The following is a 24,188-nucleotide window of genomic DNA, read 5'->3' on the forward strand; positions in this document are numbered from 1 at the left end:
TTCCCAAAGGTCCTGTGGCCTTAGCGGTTTGTCAGAGTCTGCTATGCGCCCACAGCACATTTAAAGATATCCCAGTGGCCTGAAGAAAAACAGGTTTTGAATTTCTGTTCTAGCAACACGGTCAACCATGTGTTCAGGTTATTTTTCTTAAGTTAGGCAGAAAAGATATTTGACAAACATTTTTAGGAAAATAGGAATAGGAAGTCCTGGCTGACTCAGTCAGAAGACCATGTGACTCTTGATCTCAGGGTCATGAGTTCAAACCCCATGTTGGGTGTAGAGATTACTTAAATAATAAATGAACTTTAAAAAAAAAAATAAAAAGAGGGACACCTGAGTGGCTCAGTCGGTTAAGCATCTGCCTTTGGCTCGGGTCATGATCGCAGGGTCCTGGGATATAGCCCTGCATCAGGCTCCCTGCTCAGCGGAAGTCTGCTTCTCCCTCTGCTGCTCCCCCTGCTTGTACTCTGTCTCTCTATATATATCTCAAATAAATAAAATCTTTAAAATAAAAAAAGAAAAGAAAATTTAAAAAGTAGGAATAGAAGGAACTTATTGATTTCACAAACTTATTTTAAAAAAGTTATAACAGCAAGAGTTATACTTAGTAAAAAAAAAAAAACTATAGATGTACTCCCTTCAAAAAGGATAACAAGATGTCTGCTCTTACTGCTTCTACTTAACTGGAAGGCCAAGGTAAAGTTAGAAAGAAAGAAAAAGAAAAATGTAGTATAAAAGTATGGAAAAAGAAGATAATTATTATCATTATTCCTGACTGGAAGACCATCTACATAGCACATATACTTTTTGTTAGTTTTTGTTTATTTATTTGACAGAGAGAGAGAAATCACAAGTAGGCAGAGAGGCAGGAAGAGGGGGGTGCAGGCTCCCCGCCAAGCAGAGAACCCGATGCGGGGCTCGATCCCAGGACCCTGAGATCATGATCTGAGCCGAAGGCAGAGGCTTAACCCACTGAGCCACCCAGGCACCCCAGCACATATACTTTTAAAACCAATGAGAGGTTAACAAGGTTGCTAGATACAAGAACAATCTATAGTAATCAACACCATTTCTCTATACCAGCAATAATCAATATGAAAATATAAACAAAAATAAGATACTGGGCACCTGGGTGACTCAGTCAGTTAAGCAGCTGCTTTTGGCTCAGGTCATGATCCCAGGGACCTGGGATCGAGTCCCATATTGGACCTTCCTGCTCAGCAGGCATCTGCCTTCTCCCTCTGCCTTCTCCCTCTGCCTCCCCTCCCCTGCCCCGCTCTCTCTTTTTCTCTCTCTCTCTCTCAAATAAATAAATAAAATCTTTAAAGCTAAAAGAATTTTAAATTTAAAAAAAAAAAATTTGAGAAAAGATACTTTGGGAGAATGTCTTTTTGACTTCCCCAAAGGGAAGCGTTTCTTAAACATGTCAAGTCCACAAAGTCAACTACCTTAAAGTTAAGGATTTCTGTTCATCAAAAGTCACCACGGTGACAAGAGGAGTCTAAAATTGGAAGGAGAAATATGCAACACAAAAAACAACAACTAGTATCCAAAATATATAAAGAACTCCAACAAATCAGTAAGAATAAATAAATTAACAGAAGAATAGGCCAAATGACAACAAAAACTGAACAGGAATTTCATAGAAGAAAAAGCACAAATGGCTCTAAAACATATTGTGATGGTTAATTTTATGGGTCAGCTTGAAGGCTGTTTTAGGTCAAGATCAAGGTTTAAACCAATGGATGTTGAGTAAAGCACATGGCCCTTCATAATGTAGATAGGCCTCAACCAATCAACTGAAGGCTTAAACAGAACAAAAAGACCAACCTCCCCCCATGCACTCCCAACAAGAGGGAATGCTCCAGCAAACCAGCTGCAGACTTATCTCCACCCCCAATTCTCCTAGGTCTCCGGGATGCAGGCCCACACTGTGAGCCAATTCATTATAAAGAGATAATCAATCTCTTTATATGCATACACACATCTCCCTGGTTCTCTTTCTCTGGAAAGCTTAATACGCACATATGAAAATATGCCCAACCTCATTAGTAATCAAAGAAGTGAAAAGAGGTAGCAGCAGATTGGCAGTTAATGTTGTCAGTATTGAGCGTCAAATAGTAAATATTGGTAAGGGTCTACCCCTGATGATGAGAGTAGAACCTAATATAACTGTTTAAGAAAACAATTTAGTACTCCTACCTAGAAATTTCATGACAAAGAATAATCCTTAAGAAAAACTCATGCACTGTGGTAAACAAGACTGCATCATACCTTTGAAAGGTGCTGAGAGTAAATCTTAATGGTCTTATCACAAGAAAAAAAATTTTATAACTATGAGTCATGATGGATATAAGTAATCTTACTGTGGTAATCATTTTCCAATATATACAAATATCAAATCATTATGTCATATACCTAAAACTAATATGTTGTATGTAAATTATATCTCAGTAAAAAAAATAAAAATTTTTTTTTTACTAATTTTTTAAGTAATCTCTACACCCAACCTGGGGCTCAAACTCACAACCCCAAGATCAAGAATCTCATGTTCTACCACTGAGCTACCAGATGCCTCTGAAAAAAGTTTTTTAAAAACTCAAGTACATAGGGCCACCTGAGGGGCTCAGTCATTATGCCTTCAGCTCAGGTCATGATCCCAGGGTCCTGGGATCGAGTCCCACGTCAGGCTCCCCGATCAGCGGGAAGCCTGCTTCTCCCTCTCCCACTCCCCCTGCTTGTGTTCTCTCTCTCGCTGTGTCTCTCTCTGTCAAATAAATAAATAAAATTTGAAAAAAAAGAACAAACTCATGCACATAGATGTCAGGGGACACATCCAAGAACACCTGTAGCAGCAGGTGTTTATTCTTTGAAAGAATAAAAAAATGGAAACAATGCAAATATCCATTGACAGAAGATGAAATGATTTATAATATATTCATCCAATAAAAGACAGTCTCTCAATGAAAATAAATTACTGCTACCTACATCTTATGGATAAATCTCAAAATCATGGTTCAGTACAAGAATCCAGGATAAGTAAAATTTTTTTCAAAGATTTTATTTATTTGACAGACAGAGGTCACGAGTAGGCAGAGAGGCAGGCAGACAGAGAGGGGGAAGCAGGCTCCATGCTGAGCAGAGAGCCTGATGTGGGGCTCGATCACAGGACCCTGAGATCATGACCTGAGCCGAAGGCAGAGGCTTTAACCCACTGAGCCACCCAGGCGCCCCATAAGTGAATTTTTTAATGCAATTCCATTTACATAAGTTTAAAAATAGGCAAAAGTAATCAATATTTTTGGAGATCTATAAATAGTTAGCAAAATTATAAAGAAATACAAGGGAATAATTAGTATAAAATTTAGGGTAACATTACCTCTGGTTGGGAGGGAGAAAGTAAGGTAAGACACACAGTGAGATTTGGGGAATGGTAATGATCTATTTCTTGGCCTGAGTATAGTACATGGATGTTTACTATATTGTTTAAAAATATATGTATATATACATTTTTAAACACCATTTTGCTTCTATATCATATGTGATATCCACAGAAAAACACCTTTTCCTAAGGCATCTATAAAAGAACTATAAATTGTGCCATCATCTAAGAGCACTAAAAAAGATACTTTCCAAGGAGTGCCTGGGTGGCTCAGTCTGTTAAGTGTCAGCCTTTGGCTCAGGTCATGATCTCAGGGTCCTAGGATCAAGTACCACATCGGGCTCCATGCTCGGTGGGGAGTCTGCTTCTGTCTCTCTCTCTCTCTCTCTCTCTCTCTCTCTCTGCTCCTCCCCTGCTCATTCTCTCTCTTGCTCTCTCTCAAGTAAATAAAATCTTCAAAAATTAAAAATAATATACCTTCCAATTCAAAGCCCTCAACCAGAAAATAGATCTGATAATTGCTATAAATGAATCTCATTCGAAGTTTAAACAATATATAAATTATTGGTTTCTACCTTGCCAAATAAAGAAAAATATGTTACAGGTTATCCATATCATTTAGGAGAGCATTACTTAGGATAACTTTTCAATAAATACTAAGACGTAAAAGCATGCAGGCTTCTTCCACAAGCTGACTTTAGGCCTTGGGTGGGATGGACCACAACTCCTTTGGACCACTCACCTGATACTCAGGTCATAACTCCCGCTCAGTAGAAAGTTCTCCTCCTCACACAAGAAGAGGGTGCGGACACTCCCAGCATGGCCTCGGAACTCAGTGGGTAACTCCTTTACTTGTATGACATCTAGAAGCTGGATTTTCCGGTTGGATGACACTGCGACCAGATCTCCCCCAGAATAGTGGATGACTCTGTTTCGGTCCCACCTGAGTTGCCGGGGACAGAAAAAGATGGTCCATGAAAGAAAAGTTAGTGTCCTTCCAGAACTCCCTTCGTATGATGACTGTCCCCTGCAGGGGTGGTATAATGGAAAGCAGAAGGCACACTCCTGGTGGACCCCGACCTCATACCATACCAAGTCACTTTAGGTGAAAACCTAAAAACAACAGGAAAACTATTAAAAAATAATCTACTAATGTATGATAAATCATCAAGAGAGGATATTCTGCTGAATATGCATCATTTCCCAAACTTGTCTGACCACAGAAATCTTTTTTTATGGAAAACATTAGAGGAACACAGCTTGGAAGCCTGATGCCAACTGCATATCCCGCTGTTTCTTTCTTTTTTTCTCTCTCTCTTAACCAATACCCAATGAGTGTATGTCAGGTTCAAAGTACTGTGCTAAGAGCTACCATGGGAAATACAGAGATGAATCAAGATATGGATCTTGCCTTCAACGAGCCTGTAGTCTAGTAAAACAGGGTAAGTTAATTTTCCAGTCATAAGATTATTAGCAAATAGATAAAATATGAGCAAGACGACCGAATCATTTATTGTCCAAAATGAGACTTTTTCACTGTGAAAGGGGACACGATTATTAGTAACTCCAGGACCGCAGAGTAAAGTGGGATTTTTTTCAGCAAACATGGATGAGTCATGTCTGAATACGAAAAGTAATTCTTCATATCTTTGTCCTCATTCCCCTTGTTACATCTAGAGTTCAATCACCATCATCTCTTCCAAAGGGCACTTATCACCAGGCCATCCATAAAAACCCAACTTTGCCTTTCCACTATCTGCTGTGTCTTCCCCTTACTGACTGCTCAAGATGTAATTTGTAAGTAACATCCACATTCAAAAATAAAATAGAGAGAGGCAGCCTCCACAAAACCTTATGAATAAAGAGTGAAATCCTAGGCCTAAACTATGGCAGAAAGTTGATTCCTGGGGCACCTGGGTGGCTCAGTCAATTAAGCAGCTGCCTTTGGCTCAGGTCATGATCCCAGGGTCCTGGGATCGGGACCCACATCAGGTTCTCTCTTCAACGGGAAGCCTGCTTCTCCCTCTCCCACTCCCCCTGTTTGTGTTCCCTCTCTCGCTGTGTCTCTCTCTGTCAAATAAATAAAATCATTAAAAAAAATTTATAGATATACATGCAAAGAAAATTCTAGAATATACATAAGTATACATGAATATTAATAAATGAATATTAATTTGTGTACTAATATACATGAAGATTATAGGAGGTCTTTGCCTTTCTCTATACATTTTCTGGTATTTAGTGGATTTCTTCTTTGCACTAAGCATATATCACTTCTAAAATTGAAATAAAACCATACAAATATTTCCCAAAAAAGCAATGTTTTCATGCACGTGACTTGTGTGAAAGTTGGTCAGGATACCCGAAATTACAACAGGAAAGTGTCCTCTGGCCACGGGGAGAATGGTGCAAACATCCAGCCCTATTCTCCGAAGGGGATCTCATGTTCGTGCGGGACTTGAGCTTGAGGGGAGGAAGGATTGCCTTTCCAAGTGAACAGGGTCATGGAAATCCTACAGACGCCAGTGTGAGTAATTCAAGGGTCCCCGAAGACCTGGTTTCTGGCCCTGGTACCTACGTGTCTGAGAGGATACGGATATTATAAGTCCCACAGAAGATATTTCTCTCCTCCATTAGGACCTGCTGAGTTTCCTGGTTCTGGTATGCGGCCCACAGGTTGTAGTCATTCTAACAACGGAACACAAAGTCAAATCACAGCGGCAACTTTACCCCAGGCCCCAAACATGCACCCCCGAGGGCGCCCCCAGCAAGGACATAAGGTCCCAAGGATTCTTTTGCTTCGGGCTGTGGCTGCCACTGCGTGTGGGGAGGGAGGGACCCCGGAGCAGACTCCAAAGTAATCCATGGAGAACCAAGGGTCCTGATTTGTCTTCCATCTCTTTGTATTTTCTGTGTGTTCTGATTCCATGAATTGCTGATCGCTCAACTTTTCCCAAAAAATGGACTCACAAAGAGCAATGCTCACAAAATAAAGTCACAGGTGCCCTCTGGCCAGATCTTTTGCAGAAGTTGAGGTTCCATGGGCCTATTGCATTGACCTGAGGGTACAGAGCATGCTGGTGGGAACTCAAACTGTATGTGAAGTCACAACTACACCCACTATGCATTTGGGCCTCAAAGTCTGCCCATAGAGACAAGCTTGGTTCCTCCTTACAGCTGCCTCACGGAGGACACCATTGGCCCCACGAATTATTCTCATCATTTTGCAGGTGAGATATATAGCTGAGCCTCGGGAAGAAGAAACCAATTTTATCAAGTCTCAACAGGGGTGTTTTCCTTCCTTTTCTAAGACTTCCTTCCTTCCTTCCTTCTTTCCATCTTTCTTACCTTCCTTCCTTCTTTTCTTCCTCCTCCCTTCTTCCCCCCATCCCTCTCTCTCTCCATGGGACACTTTCTGAGCCACTGTGGCATGCCAGGTAGGCCAAATTCTGCTACAGATGACTCAACCAGACTCTCGCTTATCACTCCTCTTTCCAGCCATACTCTTCCCCCTCAAATAGCAGGAAATGCCAACCATGCTAGCAGGAAACCAAAACACAGCGTGCCTTTACCATGAAAGCAAAGAAGACCACAGCAGCACATTTGGACCTGGGAGCCCTCCTGGGAACATCTCTTCAAGGCTTCCTACGTAGCCTTCTTCTCCATGCCTGTAGACTTTTCCTTGGAATGCCTGCTTTTCTGGACTCAACCTCCTCCTTGATCTCTAACCCAGTAGTGATGTCCACCTTAGAAGCCTTGCCCCTGAATCTCTCAACCTGCGTCCCCTCGAATGTCTAAGCATCTCTGATATCCTGCCTTGAATTCATCAAATCTTCCTTGGCTTCTCACAGCCTGGGCTGGAATGACTTGGCTCTTGGTCATTGGCCAAGTTTTGAGAGCCCAGAAGCTCCATGGTGGAGTCAATCAGGAAAAAGACCTGATTCAAATCCCAGCTCTGCCACTGAGCAGCTAGGAGACCTTTGGCGATTTTTGGAACCTCTCAGCCTCCACTTCCACGTCCAGAAACTGGGAGCGATGATATCCACCCGATCTACAGCAAAGATCAAGTGAATGATGTGTACAAAGCCCTTGGCACTATGCCGGGCACACCACTCAAACTCAGTCCCCATGGCAGTCACCAGCCCTGAGAAGCACTCTCCTAAACTTTCCCTAGCAGACCCCTTAGCTTCCTCGTCTGGCTCTTCCATGTCTCTCGTCTGTTGTCCACAGTGCTTCACCTGTTTCTCTCTCTTTCCTAAAATTACAACATTTCTAAAATATCAAACACTGCCTGGGTCGTCCTTTCCAGTCAGGCAGTTACTAGCCACGTCACCCAGAGCAGGATGTTAGCTCTGTTATACTTAGAGCACCAAGCTCGGGAAGAACGGGTCTGTGTCCTACTTGTATCTCTGTCATTCTGTCAAGGAGACCTGAAACTCTCAGCGCCTCAGTCTTTCCATCGGTCACACGAGTGAATGGGCCGATTCAAAGATATAAAATTCAGGTCTTGGGGCACCTGGGTGGCTCAGAGGGTTAAAGCCTCTGCCTTCGGCTCAGGTCATGATCCCAGGGTTCTGGGATCGAGCCCGGCATCGGGCTCTCTGCTCAGCAGGGAGCCTACTTCCTCCTCTCGCTCTGTCTGCCTCTCTGCCTACTAGTGATCTCTGTCAAATAAATAAATCAATAAATCATCTTTTAAAAAAATATAAATAAATAAAATTCATGTCAAATAAAGTCCACAGATGTGTTTTCTTTGGCTCCCATAGTTTTGGGGGTTTTTTAATGCTTTTAATTGGCTGCCCGCATTTAAGGAAAATGAGAGATGTCACAAGGTAATTCAGATTTCTGACTTTTCTTGAAAGCTCAGATGGATGGGGAGGCTGAGGTCCAGTCTCTATGGCCGTAACTCGTGGGAGCTGTGTAGCACCTGGCCCCTTCGGATGGAGAGGGAAGTCTCCAGCTCCTGATGGTTCTGACACACCCACTCACACCCCCAACCGCCCTCATTCCTGTGACCTGCCCGGCTTCTGTGGACAGAAGAACTGGATGGTCTCTCTGGTCCTTTCTATCCCTCGAATTCTAACTCATATACACAGTTGCCTTCGAGAAGCTACAGTCTGGATACCCCTTACTTAGTATTCTTTTGGGGTCCATGGGACAGATTTGAAAATAGAAGATCCTTGAGCAGAGAGGAGAGAGCAAGAATCTGATGGTTTCAGGAATGACCACCAGGCCTGGATAAACTGTCGAGAGAGCTCAGAGCCTTTCTTCTGTCCTTCGCTGTTGCCCAAGATTTGGTATGGGGGAGTCTACGGTTAAGTAACTGCGCCCCTTCATTCCAGAATAAACCTGGAAGCGAGAGGGGAGAAAGCATAATCCATTCTGGACCCTGGACATTCTGGACCCATCCTGGCCCTTCCATTCCCGAGCCACAGACCCTCACAGCCTCTGGATGCGTGTGGCCTGACGGGTATTAAGGAAAATCCCAACCATCCCTGACATCACTCATTTAACAGATGAGGGATTTCAGGCTGAAGGAGAGGAAGTCACTTGCTTAAGGACACACAGCACCGAACTCTGGTCTCCCTTAGGAATGTCGCCTCCTAGGCCCTAAATCCACGTGCTATATCCTATATCCTATATCCTATATCCTCCCGCTTCCTCTACCCTCATACGACGACTGAGTCTGGACTCCAGCCTGGCTAAGAACAGGACGCCACGGTGACTTGCCCCAGATGCCACTGCTACTCACCTTTGTTCTGAGTTTCAATTTCTGATTTTTCACACGTATGCACTTCCCGTTATCGGTTATTTTAGGAACTGGGATAAAAAGCTTGTTGGCATAGTTAGGATCGATTCCCTTTGTGTAGGATCCCTGAGGGAAAAAACAAACAGAAAATGGTTATTACTCTTGGCCCTTACTCCCCAAGAGAAGGGGGGAAACTCGTCCTTGGCAAGGTCTGAATGGCGGGTAAACTCTGGCAAAAGAAGGCCCAGGTCTGGCCCGTGAGGCTGGTAGTGTGCGCAGACTGGTATAAGGTGGACAAAACACATGGAGGGACCCCAGGAGGACATGGCCAGAGTCCTCCACTTCCCAGAGGGTGGTCCGCCTCACAAGGCCGGCCTCTTCGTGTCTTCTCTTATCTATCTGTGCTGGGAAACACTCAAGCTACCAGCAACCCATGACATAGGGCAAGGCCGGAAACAGAAGTAAAAATGCCAGAGGTGGACACTATTCCAGGAAAAGAGCATCTTGACCCAAGAATATACTTTGTGGGCTTTGAAACATCTGGGTACCACGTGAGGCTGCTCCGGGAACACACTCACGGTCCTCTCATTGCCAAAGCCACAGTAAAGCTCTCTGGTGAAAACAATCCCCCACTCTGTGAGGTTTCAGGAAGGCTCTGCCTTCTCTCCTCCTGAGAGGTTTCCATATATGTCCTCCCTCCTGGATGCGCTGACCATGGGGTGATTGACGGGGAGAACAGACACAAAGGAAGTCACTACTGAACCCTACAAAGCAACAAACACGGGGCAGGAGGCCAACTGAGGATCTAGGGAAGAGACCAGAAAGGCCCCCAGGCAGGCCAACCTCAATGAGGAAATGAGGCGGGTCTCCAGATCAACCCCTCCCCCTCCAGACAGGAAGTACCTGCAAGAAGGTGATATGGCTCTGAATGAAAGGATGCATCGACAATTCCATCTTGACCTGCTGGACCAGCATGGCCCAGTGCTGGCTCACGGAGGCACACCTGTTCAGGCTGTTTTTATCCAGCATACCTGAAAAAAAAAAAAAAAAAAAAAAAACATGGACCTGGGAACCTCCCAGCCAGCCCGTGAGGCACCACGGTGTTTGGAGAAATCCCCCAGTACAGCCCAGCATACTTAGAATATATTTGGAGAGGTGAACGGGCAGGGAACGGATGAAGTCCCGGTATTTGCTGACCCCGGAGGACAGGTCTTTGACGACATCCAAGTCAACCAACAGATTGGAGGGCGTGTATTCAGCCTTTGACAGGCCTGCTTTTCCGGAAAACAGGCTATTCATCTCTAAAATGCACTGGATGGAACTCTTCCATTGTCCATCTAGAGGAAAGTGAGAGAAAGGTGCGGGATGAGGCTGATTCTGCAATAACTCCAGGCCAAGAGAAGCCCTCAAGAAACCCTCTCCCCAGAAATAGAGCTCATCAGAATCTACCCTTTTAGACCCCTGGATTTTTATCGTTTCTTCTGCCAGAGTGGAAATAATGACCTCCCCAACGAAATGCACGAGGACTTTTTTAGCCTTCCCAGCTCAGGTAGGATACCTATAGCAGCAAAGCCTGCCCCACTCAGGTGAAATGGCCTTGTGCCTGGAATTTCTTTAGAATATCGCAAGGGAAAAAAATATATAAACAATTTTGTAAAGGGACAGATGAATGACATGAATGGGCCAAGTATTGATAATTATCAAAACTGAGTGATGGTTATGTGCGTGGTGATTACGCTGTCTTATCTGTTTATGAAATCTGGAAGTTTCCAGATGAAAAGTGCCTGAGAATTGATGCTTTGTGTTTCTTATAATGAGGTCACATAGAGCTCTCGCCTTGCACAAACCAGCTCAGGAAATCTTTGAGGCTATGCCCTACCTCCCCACTGCTTTTGTTTCCTCCTCAAGATTGAATCCAGTGCAGCAAAAGATAGGCGCCAGTGGGCTGGCCTCTACAGGTGTGCCCCATGCCAAAAAGGAAGGGGCCAGACAAGGGATTGTGGCCCCGGGGCAGAGGGAGAACCCAAAGGAAACCCTCTTATAGTTCCCTTTCTGAGCTTTATTTTCAGGCATCTCTCAGAGGCACCAAGATGGAGAAGTGAAAACATGGGCTTTAGGGCGCCTGGGTGGCTCAGTGGGTTAAGCCGCTGCCTTCGGCTCAGGTCATGAACTCAGGGTCCTGGGATCGAGTCCCGCATCAGGCTCTCTGCTCAGCAGGGAGCCTGCTTCCTCCTCTCTCTCTCTCTCTGCCTGCCTCTCTGCCTGCCTCTCTGTCAAATAAATAAAATCTTTAAAAAAAAAAATAAGGTTATAATGATCACCTTCAATTCTCGCTTCTCCCCTCTGGATGTGGGATTCGATTATGTAATAAGGATCGGTGAGGCCAACATACCACTGATGCCAAATGAATGTTCATCTCCAAAACCTGCCACCCCCACACGCTAATGCCCTGTGGCCACCACCCCAAACCCATCGGGACTTCCCGATCTCCTGTCTATTAGCTTTCTTGCTACAAGCTGACTTACCAGTATTAGATGCTTCGCCCCTCCTGTTTTCAAGCGAATTTTCTTTTCCTGAAGCTCTGGACAAAGGGAAGGATGCAGTCTTGGTGCTGGCTGCCCAAAAAACATCCGAGGTCTCATACGGCACGTTGTAGTCTTTCTCGGGAAAGAAAAAAACACATCACTAGTGTCTTGGTTGGGGCCTGAAATGCCAACGGCCAAGACAAGGTTGCTTTTGAAGTGGGGTTGTGGAGGAAAGGACATGAGGCAAACAGTTTTTTGTTATTTATTTATTTGATGAGAGGGATCACAAGTAGGCAAAAAGGCAGGCAGAGAGAGTGAAAGGGAAGCACGCACCCTACTGAGCAGAGAGCCAGTCTCGGGACTCAATCCCAGGACCCGGAGATCATGACCTGAGCCAAAGGCATCGGCTTAACCCACTGAGCCACCCAGGCACCCCAAGACAGTTTTATTTCTGCTTGCCTCTCTTCAGTCTACACAAAACAGACCGGGCCAGTTATGTCTGGTTTTTTGGGAGGAGGGAAGCGGGAAGGGAGGCCTCCAAGTTTCCATATAAAAATTGCAGAAAGGGGCGCCTAAGTGGCTCAGTCAGTTAAGCTTCTGCCTTTGGCTCAGGTCATGATCCCAGCATCTTGGGATGGAGACCCCATTAGGCTCCTTGCTAAGCAGGGAGCCTGCTTCTCCCTCTGCCTACGGCTCCCTGCTGTGTGCTCTCTCTCTCTCTCTCTGACAAATAAATAAAATCCTTAAATAACTAAATAAATAAAATTAAAAGCCTTCCCAGTGATTCTGATGCAAGCTGAAGTTTGAGAACTCCTCTTCAAGGTTGGATTTTATGCACAAGCAAGGAATATGGTGCAATGAAAGGGGAAAAGCCCTAAACTTGGACCCCTTGACCCAGGTTCTCTGCAGGGCAAACTGAAAGGCAAACCAATTCAGAAGCCTCCCCTTTACATCTGTCTCTAACCCTGTCTAGTCCCTAACGCACTGCAGGAACCACACCAGCAAAAAGCAGTAGTGGCACAGGCCAGCCACATCTGGGTCTAACTCCATTTGAAATGCCTCACAGTGGGGCCCCTGGGTGCTCAGTGGGTTTAGCATCTGCCTTCAGCTCAGGTCATGATCCCAGGATCCTGGGACCAAATCCTAGCATGGCATGGGGCTCCCTGCTCAGCGGGGAGCCTACTTTTCCGTCTCCCGCTCCCCCTGCTTGTGCTCCCTCTCTCTCTTTTTCTCTCTCTCTCTCATAAATAAATAAAATCTTGAAGAAAAAGCTTTAAAATAAGACAAAAAATGCAAAATTAAATGCCTGACAGTTACAAGTTCTGCACTTCCTTCTGAGTGTGCATTCTATACTTTTCTAGAAGGAAGTCGCAGTCTGCAATTTCTCCTTCGGTAAACACGGCTGCAGGTCAGGACAAGGACGTCTGTCCTGTATTCTGGAAGATCCCCGTCTCCCTAAGCTGGTCCACACCCCTGGTTCCTTGACAGGTTCCCCAAGTCCGGCTTCCCAGACCCCCTGGGGCCTCATTTACCCGCGACGTTGTTCCACTGTCTCAGAGACAGGACCCTGATGACATTGGCAGCGGTCAGCAGCAGCTTGGGGTCACACATCTGCAGGAGAAAGAGCGTGTAATTCGCCTTGGTCCGGTGGGTGCTTCTCGCAAACCAGGACAAGATCTGCCGCATCTTCTGCTCCACGGTTTTATCCAACATCTGGTTCAAGGAAGACCTGACCATCTTCCCCTCCTTCCTGCTGAGGTTGATCCGGGACCGGCTGTAGATGAAATCCTTCCCCTGCGTGGTCTGAAGGATATTCTGAAAATAGTGCAGCAAGTAGAGGCTACCCAGCTGCTCCAGGATGCTCACCAGAAACTTTCTCCGGGGCACCTCTCCTATCCTCCGGAACCACTGTTTGGTCGAGAAGATATTCCAAGCCAAGACACATGTTTCGCATTCTTGACACACGGGGACAGAACTGTCTCCCTTCTCACAACGGAAATACGGGGCATTCCTGAGCCTTGGGTCCAGGTTTTCCATGATTCTGAGATGACCAGCTCATTTTATCCTTGCCCGTTGTCAACCCCACCAAACATCAGAGGTACAGGAGAGGCGGACAGATATCCTAATTGAGCCTTTTCTATTATAAACATTTCCCAGAGGAAAGGTAAAGCCCTGCGTTGGATGGAAAGCTGCTCTCTCCCAGAAACTGCCGGTAGAAGTCTGGCTTTTTGTACTGACTTCCTAGGAAACATGGCTTTTACCGTAAATCTCCTAAACCGGGCACTGCTTAGTAGGTGGAGGCAGTTGCTGTATATTCTGAAAGAGCTGGTCATCCCATTTCTAGAACCACAAGAATAGCGTCAATCCCATTGAAGTCATACGTGGAACCCTCTTAAAGGAAAAGATCTATATATCATATATCGTGAAGCCTGGCATTGAGCTTCGATTGTTACTAATGACTTGTAAATATTCATGATGTACTTCTTACGTTAATAGCTATTTGGCTATAAGGTGGCTAGCCCAATGATCCTGAATATGTCTCTACTCATTTTTTTTTAGATTTTATTTATTTATTTGACAGAGATCACAAGTAGGCAGAGAGGCAGGCAGAGAGAGAGGAGGAAGCAGGCTCCCCGCCGAGCAGAGAGCCCGATGCGGGGCTCGATCCCAGGACCCTGAGATCATGACCCAAGCTGAAGGCAGAAGCTTTAACCCACTGAGCCACCCAGGCGCCCCTGTTTCTACTCATTTTCTAAAGTCATCGTTGAACTGAAAACAGAAATGTTTACTACGAAGGTAAGTCGTTTCACTGGTTCAGAATGCTAATGAGAAACCTCTGCAGAAAAGCCCTCCCTCGGGGAAAAAATTTCACTCAGCCTCAATTACACGCTCCTCTGGGAGGCAGCACCGAGACTGAATTCAAGGGAGGGGGGCGGTCACCCCTTGGGGTGCATTACATTGAATACAACCCAAGGAAGTGTTTGAAAGCAAAGAATTACTTTGATTACTTGGTGCACGTAAGGAGACAGATCACTCTCAAAGCACCGTCTCTCTTGGGGTTAGAACAGGAAGCTTTTATTCAGTGTAATAGTGGGTGAGAGCAAGGAGCTTGCATATTCATTAAGGAATTTATATGCTCTATTACTTGGGCATTTCTGTTCAATAGCTCAGACCTAGACCGCCCACAGGCTAGTATATACATTATGTTCAAAAGGTGGCAGAAAATTCCGCCTCTAGGTGGAGATCTTAGTACTATAACCAGATAAAGGTTAAGTCCGGGACCAGGTTAAAGGGTGGAGACGGAATCGGTACACAGCTCTAAGCTGGCTCAAACTGGCTCCAGGAGGCGCTAGCCAGTGAAATATCTAGCCAGGGGCTATCAGGTGAGACACCCAGCTGGGCAGCTCTCAAAACAGCACCTTCCTTCCTGGCGCTCCTGCATTTCCCATCTTCCGTCTGCTGCTGGCTTTCAGCCCTCTGATTCTGAATACCTCCCCCATTGCATCCCAGCCAACAGCACAGCCAAGTGGAGAAGAGTGAGGAGTCTGGGGCAGGACTCCTGGACCCCAGCCCAGCTGCTTACTAGCTCTGTGTGCACAAGCGCATTACTTAATGCCCAATGTGTCAGTTTGCTTATTTATAAAACAAAGATGATAGTTTTGACTTGGGGTGGGAGGTTGAGGATTAAATGAGATACTATATGCAAAGCACTCAAAAGATGGCCAGTTACCTATTCAGCCCTCCAGAAGTGCTAACAATTGTCCTGTTGTCATCATGGGTGTCATTGGGATCATTGTTCTGGGCAGCCAGGTAATCAATGCCCCCTCCAATCTCTACACAATCTCCAATCTCCGTGTGCATACATTGAGATGCATTTTAAAAATGACCCTAGGCAGGCATTGGCTCAGTCAGTCATGCATCTAACTCTTGATCTCAGCTCAGGTCTTGACCTCGGGGTTGTGAGTTCAAGCCCCATGCTGGGCTTCACTCTGCGTGGAGACGACTTAAAAAGAAAAAAAAAAAAAAAGAAGAAGAAGAAGAAGGACATGAAATGTGGTGTACCTATTTCATGAGGTCTTTACCATTTGCCGCGGCTTATGATCCATCCAGGAGTGATGACTTGGGTCATTACAGCCAGCCCTCGGAGTGCACATGGTCCCACAGGTTTCCAAACAGAAGGCTTCTGCGGTCACTTGTGACCCAGAAAGAGATCAGGGGCTCAGTGGGCTTTTCAAACATTTTGAACAACAAAATCCTATTTGCAAATCGTCTTCTTCTGTAAAAGCTCAATGTGGAACATAGACAAAATGATTTATATTAGAATAAATCTATGTTGTAAGTTCAAAGTTCACTTGCTAGCAAGGCAAGTAGGGAGAACAACTTGGCTATTTTGATGAAGACAAAACTTGGGAACCTGAAGTTAAAGATGACAGACACGCGGGACGCCTGGGTGGCTCAGTCGGTTAAGTGTCCGACTCTTGGTTTTGGCTCTGATGACCGTTGGGGCTCCGGGAGTGCAGGAGGAACAATAGAAATGACCTCTGAGTCCCGCTGTCTTCCAGCCGCCTCCCCCTCCTTTCCTTCACCCTTGACTCTCCCACCAAAAGGATGTATGCCCATGTCACATCTCCATGGGTAACCCAATACCTATGCAGGAAACAGATAAAAGACACACACACACACACACCCGCCAACTCCCTCCCAGTGCGACTTCCCCCACTCTGCTTTCCAGAGTGACCCAACCTTGCCCGAGGGTGCCCACCTCCTCCCAGCACAAACTTCCTGGCTCCCCTTTTCTCCTGAGCCCTGAAACTTCGCCTGAGAGTGCCTTTAATAAATCTTGCCTTGCACCCACTTCGCCTGGTGTCGTGTTTATCTCACCTATAAAACCTTACAATGACGATCTCAGGGTCAGGAGATCAAGCTCTGTGTGGGAGCCTGCTTAAGATTCTCTCTCCCTGGGGTGCCTGGGTGGCTCAGAAGGTTAAGCCTCTGCCTTCGGCTCAGGTCATGGCCCCTGGGATGGACCCCCACATAGGGCTCTCTGCTCGGCAGGAGCCTGCTTCCTCTTCTCTCTCTGCCTGCCTCTCTGCCCACTTGCAATCTGTCTCTGTGTGTCAAATAAATTTTAAAAATCTTTAAAAAAAAATTACAGCTTCCCTCTAGGATGAGATCAGATGTGTGAGACCAGCTGCCACTGCTCTTGTCGATGTTGTAATGATTTCCCTAGATTAAGCCAAAATGTTTGGTGTAACCAAGCATTTCTGGTGCCCACGTCTGGAGACTAGGCACAGTTAGAGAAAGGTATTGGGTATCATTGCCTGGCTCGGTGGCAAAGGCAGTCTCCCACAAGGGTCGGGGTTGGGGACAGGAATCAGGCTGGGAAGGAGATCAGTTCTAACAGGTTGGTCTCTTCTGCCTGAATCTGTATCTGGAGAAAAGGTGAAGGTGGGTTAGCTTCTAAACTCTTGGGGAGGGTGGCCAGGAGGAAAGAGCTCCCAAACACATAGGGTTTGGGTCTCTATGCAGGAGACATACCACCAACACCCCAGAACTACTACAAACTGAAAGTAGCTCGTGTTTTTTGTTTTGCTTTGTTTTATTTGTTTTTACAGAGGGAGGTAGAGGGTGGGCTGGGAGGGTAGGAAGAGGCAGAGGGTGAGAGAGAGAGAAAATATTAAGCAGCTGCACACCCAGCAGGGAGCCCGATGTGGGGCTCGATCTCACAACCTTGAGATCATGAACTGAGCTGAAATCAAGAGCCAGATGCTTAACTGACTGAGCCCCAGAGGTGCCCCTAAAGTGGCTGGTTTTTGAAGGTCCAAATTAATCAGTGAGATGGACATACATCAAAGCAGTTTTGCCCACCCAGCTCAGTCTTGATTCCATGCTGAGGGCCAGCGGTGGCCCTGAGGGGGAGCACAAACCTGGGAGTCAGAGAGACTGGCTGGAACCCCACTGATGCACCTTACTAGCTGTGTGACCTTGAACGAGGTACTCGTGCTTCCCTGAGCTCCCGTTTTCTTATCTGTAGAAGACACATAATCCCCACCACGCAGGGTGCTGTCCTATGAGGACTAATTAATGAAATTAGGTGAGCATGAAATTTTTTTCTGCTGCCTCTGCATTCGACTCCCTACCAACACACACACACACACACACACACACACACACACACACACACACACACACACGGCATCTTACCTGCAAGGTGACCAGATAGGATAAGTCAATGATGGGGTATCCAAAGAGGAAGGCAAATAGGTCTCATCAGAGTTGAGACCCAGGAGAAGAAAACATTTCTCAAAGGAAGGTTTTGGGGCTGAGAAGTCCACCTGGAGATTTCTCAGATATCCACGCTGCCAGCAGCTTGTAGACGTGCAAGTCCCCTGGCTTTCCTTTCTGCCCTGTGTTCTTCACGATTCCGATTAGACGGTCTTCCCATACATCCTCAGTCTCTACTTCTCTTTCCCACCTCTCACAGCGTTTGGAGAGCCCCAGGGAGCAGGGTTGCTTCACCCTACCCCGTTCGGCTGCCCTATCTAGGACTGCACCCACGGCCACCTGCCGGGCTCAGCCAGCAGAAGTTGGGAAAGGGCTGGGGGGCCAGAGTAGGAGGGTGTGGGGTGAAACCAGGCTGTGCTGCGGCCAGCGACTTGCCCCTCGATAATTCCCTTGCTGCACCCCTTCTGCAAAATGGAGCTCATACTTCTGCCTAGCTTGCGGGTGAGAGTCAGGGTCAAATGAAGGGATGAGTTTGAACAGCACCTCACAATGTGTGAAGAACTATCCAAGTGTCGTTATCCGGGAAAGCGGGGAAAACTCACATTTTATCATCATCTCTCCTTCGTGCGACGTTACAAAGTCAATTGAGCAAAGTTTCTGTTCCTGAGAAGTCCGTCATTCTCCAGGCTTTCAAAAGGCCCTTTGACTTTGAAAGAAGCAGGTGGAACACAAGGGCCTTGGCTCAACGTTGTTTTATGATGCACGAGGGGGAGGACGGAGACAAGCACAGAAAAGCTGGAAGCCCAGCTGCTGGCAGTTGAAGAGCAGAGCCGGTTAGGGAGAGATGCGAACCGTGGTTCTCACACTTCGCGCGGGCTTCAGAATCGCCTCGCGAGGCCTTAATAAACCAGACTGCTTCGCCCGGTCCCCAGAGTTTCTGATTCCTAAATCCAGGCTGGGAGCCCCAGAATTTACATTTCTAAGAAATTTCTGCATGGTGCTGACGCGGCTGGTGGGGAAATCGCACTTTGAGAAACACGACTGTGAGCTATGCTTGCGTCTAAGTCTGAGAACGGAACTTCGCTTTAAAAATGAACACGGGGGCAGGCACCTGGCTGGCTCAGTGGGTTAAAGTCTCTGCCTTTGGCTCGGGTCATGATCCCAGGGTCCTGGGATCCAGCCCCGCATCGGGCTCTCTGCTCAGCAGGGAGCCTGCTTTCCCCTCTCTCTCTGCCTGCCTCTCTGCCTACTTGTGATCTCTGTCTGTCAAATAAATAAAATCTTTAAAAAAAAAAAAACTAATTTTTTCAAAAAAGTAAAAATAAACACAAATCCTTCATTCTTTCAGAAGTTATTACTGGGGGTGCCTGGTTACTCAGTCGGTTAAGTGGCTTTCTTCAGTTTACGTCATGATCTCAGGGTCCTGGGATCAAGCCCCACATCGGGCTCTCTGCTCAGAGAGGGAGCCTGCTTCCCCTGCTCTGCTCTGCTCAGAGGGGGAGCCTGCTTCCCCCTCTCTCTCCCCCCTCTCTCTCTGCCTACTTGTGATCTCTCTCTCCATCAAATAAATAAAATCTTAAAAAAAAAAAAAAAAAAAGAAAGAAAGAAAGGGACTAAGCATATTCGAGCAAAGCCTGGACGACCACTCTACCTGAGCCGTACACAGTGGGTGCCCTGCGTGTGTGTATCAGCTGAACATGATACAGCGACCCTCCCTGCAAGGCCTCCTGCCCTCCCACCACCGTGTCTCACGGTGGGTGCAGAGGGAGGGGAGTTGAACTCAGGGAGCTAGGAGAAGTTGGAAATGAGCATGCTACCATTTCTTCTATAGCTGTCTTTGGCAATCGGGGCTAGAAGGGTGAGCCCCAAAATGGGGGTAGTTGGTTGTAGAGATGGGGAGCAATCAGACAGATGGTCAGTCAATGACACAATGGAAAATTCAAGATGGGCTGAGAAGACATTACATTAGAGGCAGTACCTCAGACATGGGATTGAGGGATGTAGTCCATACTGCTTTGGCTGTTATTGTTGTGAATAGTAGATTCCTCTATTTTATTTTTTTAAGATTTTATTTTTAAGTAATCTCCGCACCCAGTGTGGGGCTTGAACTCACAACCCCCTAGATCAAGAGTCCCATGTTCTACCAGCCAAATGCCCCTTGAATAGTAGATTCTTACTTAGTTCTTCAGATTCTATCATTTTTCACTTAAATTTAAATCAGTTTCTTGGAGCTGTCATTGAAGCATCCAACTCTTGATTTCTGCTCAGGTCATAATCTCAGGGTCATGAGATTGGGCCCCACCGTGGGCTCCGTGCTGAGCATGGAGCCTACTTAAGATGCTCTCTCTCTCTCTCTCCCCATCTACCCCTCCAAATCCCCACTCTCTCTCTTTCTCTCTCTCTCTCTCTCTCTCAAAAAAAAAAATTATATATATATATCAACTTCTTGTGATCAAAAGATACATCTAGTTATGTTCTGGGTCACTGTTATCTTAGCATATTGGCTTCCATGTTATAAATGCCACATGTGTTGAATCAATTTCATTTTATTTCAGGACAGTCATTCCAAAAACATGCTGAACCCGGTTAGAGAAATAAGGGTTCCACAGTTGGGCCAAAATTCTTATCTCCTCATTCCATCATAAAGCTTGGGAAGACGTGGGAATTTACTCAGGTTCTCTAACATTCCTGGAAGAGAAATCATAAGCACTTGAACTTCAACAAGTTGAGACAGGAATGAATTACATAGTGGCTAAAATTACATTCTGACTCCACAATCACAAGTGGTCTAGTACGGAACAAAACAATCACGCACCAGAAGGAGCCCCTGATGAGTTCAGACTTTTTTCCCAAATGTGTCTACACAGAGCAAGAGGAAGTAAGTGTAGGTAAATACAGAGGGTGATGTGCACACACAACACACACACAGAGCTTGGGGGAAATGACAGAATATAAATAGGCCTTTGTTCTCTTGTTTTATTTATTTATTCTTTAAAATTTGTTCATTTTAAACAATTTCTGTTTGGGGACCAAGAATAAGCAAAAAGATATGCCTGTCAGTGGAAGCAATGACAGACAGAAAATAGGTGTTTCTAACTCTCCGTTTTGCTTTGGTCTTCTATATCAAAAAGGGAAGCTTGACACTGAAACTGAATGAACAAAAAAGGAGCTGGCAGGGAAATGAAGCTCAAGTCAGTTAAGGAGATGCCCAAACGGTCCCTTTATAAGAGCTCCGGCATTCTGACCTCAAAAAGCTACATCTCACGACACGGGCACTGTTGGCCAATGTGACCAAAGGCCAGGCAGTAATCTTCGAGAAATGAGGAAAAGTGATAGACGATGGGGACACACCAAACTGCCTCAGCTTTTAAAAAGAAAAGTAAGGTATGTTCTGGAAGCAAAAGACTCATCAACTTGATGTTAACTCACAGCAGAGAAACCTTAAAAATGGTTTCATCAAGCATTTGGTGAGCATTCAGAAAATAAAGCAGCTGCACCAATAAACCACAGTGGTTCCATAAAAACAAGGGCGGGCCAAGGTGTTCTCCTTTTCTCTTCTGAGCGCCTTGTGAGACAGGTGGAATGAGGAAAGGCAGACGTGTCTTGGTCTCTCCCTTTGGAAAAGTCCTTCCTGGTGTCTGGTGGACGAAGGGCTAAAAGTGGGCTACCTCAGTGTACAGTTTTACCAAAGTGTAACTTACTGCAAACTCAAAAGGCATTGACTGGGGGGTGCCAGATTCCCTATTTGACCCTCCCCTCATCAATAGGTATCAATAAGATTAATTAGGAAAGTTGACCAGCTCTGTGGGGGACACCAAGCTAGGAAGGAGCGCTCATCTATGGGCTCCAGAATCAAGAATCAAAAGCATCTCGGTGAGCAGAGCAATGACGCTGTGAAATTTTAAATTCAAGTAAAAAAATGAACTCAGTAAAATTCAAATTTCCAAACATCCGAGAAAAACAATTCAAATCCTGCTCTGTATAAATCCTAGGACACGAATAGAGGGCAGGGTCTCTGGGAACAAAGTAAGCGACTCAAAGCAATGTACTCTTGAGAAAGGACCATCAGACAGACAGAGGAGGAAACTTGCCCGACACGGTTCCCAGGAAACGACCCAGAAGTTACGAAGGAAAGTGGGAAATGTAGTGTGAAAACAAGACGACTTTCCTGGAGGGTCCGCGTGAGAACCGCCTCCAAGTATTTGAAGGGCGGTCCTCTGAATGAGAGATGGGACAAGTCCACATCTTGAGGTGAGACCCTCCCCTGAGGTCATGAGGACTAAGACTCCAACTCCGGGAAGACATTTCTTAGCATCGTCACTATCCAAAACTCGGATGAGCTGTGGGGTGAGGTAGTGAGGTCTCAGCTGCTCGGCTGGCCCAGACGGAGTGGGCGTGAAGGCACGGAGGGCTTAAGAGGCTCGATGTCCATGCTGAGGAGCTCATCGTGTAGCTTATCCCCTTACACACAACACCCAGGGAGGAATGAGGAGGGCAGCATCGTGTAGTGGTTAAAAATCTCTGCCCAGCTTCCAACCCCAGCTCGGCCACTCGCTCACCGTGTGAGTGCAATGACTTTGAGCAAGTTCACTGACCATCCCCCCACCCCGGGGCCATGGGTTCCTCAATCTGTAAACTGAGGATGATGGGAGCCTGGACCACCAGGGAGCCACCGTGAAGTTGGGAGTCGATGGCCATGCGGCATCCAGAACAGTGTCTGGGGCGTAGGCAACACAAAATAGAGTCTGCAATTGATTCTGATTACTCTGCAATCTCTGTGATCGCGCTGAAGATTCCTGGGCACCGAGCCTGGGCACAGTGTGACATTCACCTGAGCAGAGAGGAGAATATCACTAGAAGAGGAGAAACGGGGTGTAGGTGCCTAGGGAGTAGAGAACACGGAGAACAGCACAGCAGAAGTAAAAGGGGAAAGCCAGAGACCTCTCCCCTCCTGCAGGAACCCACGTGATTCCTAAAGCCACCGGCAGACCTTTCCATCCCCAAGTCGCCCTTAAGATGCAAGCAGCTGGCTGGTCTTTGTGGTCAGCAAGAGTCTGGGGTCTAGGACGCAGCCTCGGTGGACGCGCCGGGCTTCTCAGCCTACTGGCATGGGTTTCTCAGGCTCCACCCCCAGATCCACGATCCGGATGGTGTTTTCCTTCTTGGAAAGCCAGAAGGCAGGGTAGACTGGCTCTGAAAACTTGCACTCAAACTTGTGAATCAGAGTCATGGCATCGGGCTCTACCCCATAGAAGGAGAGGATCCCCCCCAGAAAGTCCACGTAGATCCCCAGCCTCCGGAAAGGGCTGGCTTTGAGCGGGGTTTCCGTGTCGCTGTGCCAGGCTGTGAACTCCTTCCCGTTCCAGTGGAGGCTCCAGGAGAAGTTGTTTCCAGAAATGCAACCATTGCGCTCCTCCCCTTTCCGGTCGATGCCTTTGCAGGTCAGGCCAACATAAGTGCCGGCTCCAGAGATCTCTACCTCGAAATAGTACCTGTGCAGGTAAAGGCTCTGTGTGGACAGCACCTGCCGCCAGTGCACGAACCTGCTGGGGAGATCTGGGTAGGGGTGCTCCCAGGGCGTGGTGTTGGTGACCTTGCGATTGTCCTCCTGCAGCCGGAGATACCTGTGCGCCGTGTCCGGGTCAAAAGAGATGTCACATGCATCTGAGGGGATATGGGAGAAGGGCGGGGAGGCAGGTCAGGAAGAGACAGCTGCTCTGGACAGGACACTTTGAACCCATCCCACTTCCCAGGTAAGAGAAAAACATCTTTCTCCTCTGCTCTGTTTACTCCAGGCCACTGCTCCCCCCAGAAAAGCGGTGGGCGAAAACCAGGAGCAGAGAACACAAGTCGCGCCACTTCCTTCCTTTCTGAAGTTCAAATTGCTTGGCATTGACTGTGCAATTTACGGAACTGAACCAAGAAATAAAACCCCCTGATTTAGTCATTCATTCATTTGAAAATACGTATCGAAAGCCGGACACTTGTCTTCTTCTCAGTGTTGGCAAGGGTTTGTGGAAATAGGCACTCACATACCCACTCCTGATTCTTTTTTTTTTTTTTAATTTGACCAATATTTAGCATGGTAAACTCTCACCCATTCCCTCAAACATAATCATTTCCGAATCCCAGAGAATCAAAAACTAATGGCACCTCCTTGCACCCAGTTGCTGGAGTCACACTGAAGTTATTCTGGATATTTCTTTGCCCCCAGCATCCCCACCAGCCCCCCACAACACACAGACAGCCCCAAGCCTGGTAGATCCCACTTCTGTGCAAACCAGTGCTTCACCCCCAATCTAGTCCA

The 24,188-nt window shown here is 46.5% G+C and overlaps 1 protein-coding gene across 1 annotated transcript in view; it reads right to left on the reverse strand.

The window, feature by feature from the left end:
* The window catches only part of LOC116577912 (CMT1A duplicated region transcript 1 protein-like), a 49,096-nt gene that overhangs the window by 7,876 nt on the left and 17,032 nt on the right, over nucleotides 1-24,188 (reverse strand). Inside the window, exons 6-13 of the mRNA XM_032321702.1 lie at nucleotides 22,979-23,545; nucleotides 13,189-13,710; nucleotides 11,657-11,788; nucleotides 10,268-10,468; nucleotides 10,035-10,162; nucleotides 9,135-9,257; nucleotides 5,961-6,070; nucleotides 4,125-4,325 (exon numbers count right to left, since the gene is read on the reverse strand). Coding sequence (XP_032177593.1) covers nucleotides 4,125-4,325; nucleotides 5,961-6,070; nucleotides 9,135-9,257; nucleotides 10,035-10,162; nucleotides 10,268-10,468; nucleotides 11,657-11,788; nucleotides 13,189-13,710; nucleotides 22,979-23,545 — 1,984 coding nt within the window. The remainder of the gene's footprint in view (nucleotides 1-4,124; nucleotides 4,326-5,960; nucleotides 6,071-9,134; nucleotides 9,258-10,034; nucleotides 10,163-10,267; nucleotides 10,469-11,656; nucleotides 11,789-13,188; nucleotides 13,711-22,978; nucleotides 23,546-24,188) is intronic.

The sequence above is a fragment of the Mustela erminea genome, chromosome 18 (assembly GCF_009829155.1).
Source record: "Mustela erminea isolate mMusErm1 chromosome 18, mMusErm1.Pri, whole genome shotgun sequence".
In the NCBI taxonomy this organism is placed as follows: Eukaryota; Metazoa; Chordata; class Mammalia; order Carnivora; family Mustelidae; genus Mustela; species Mustela erminea.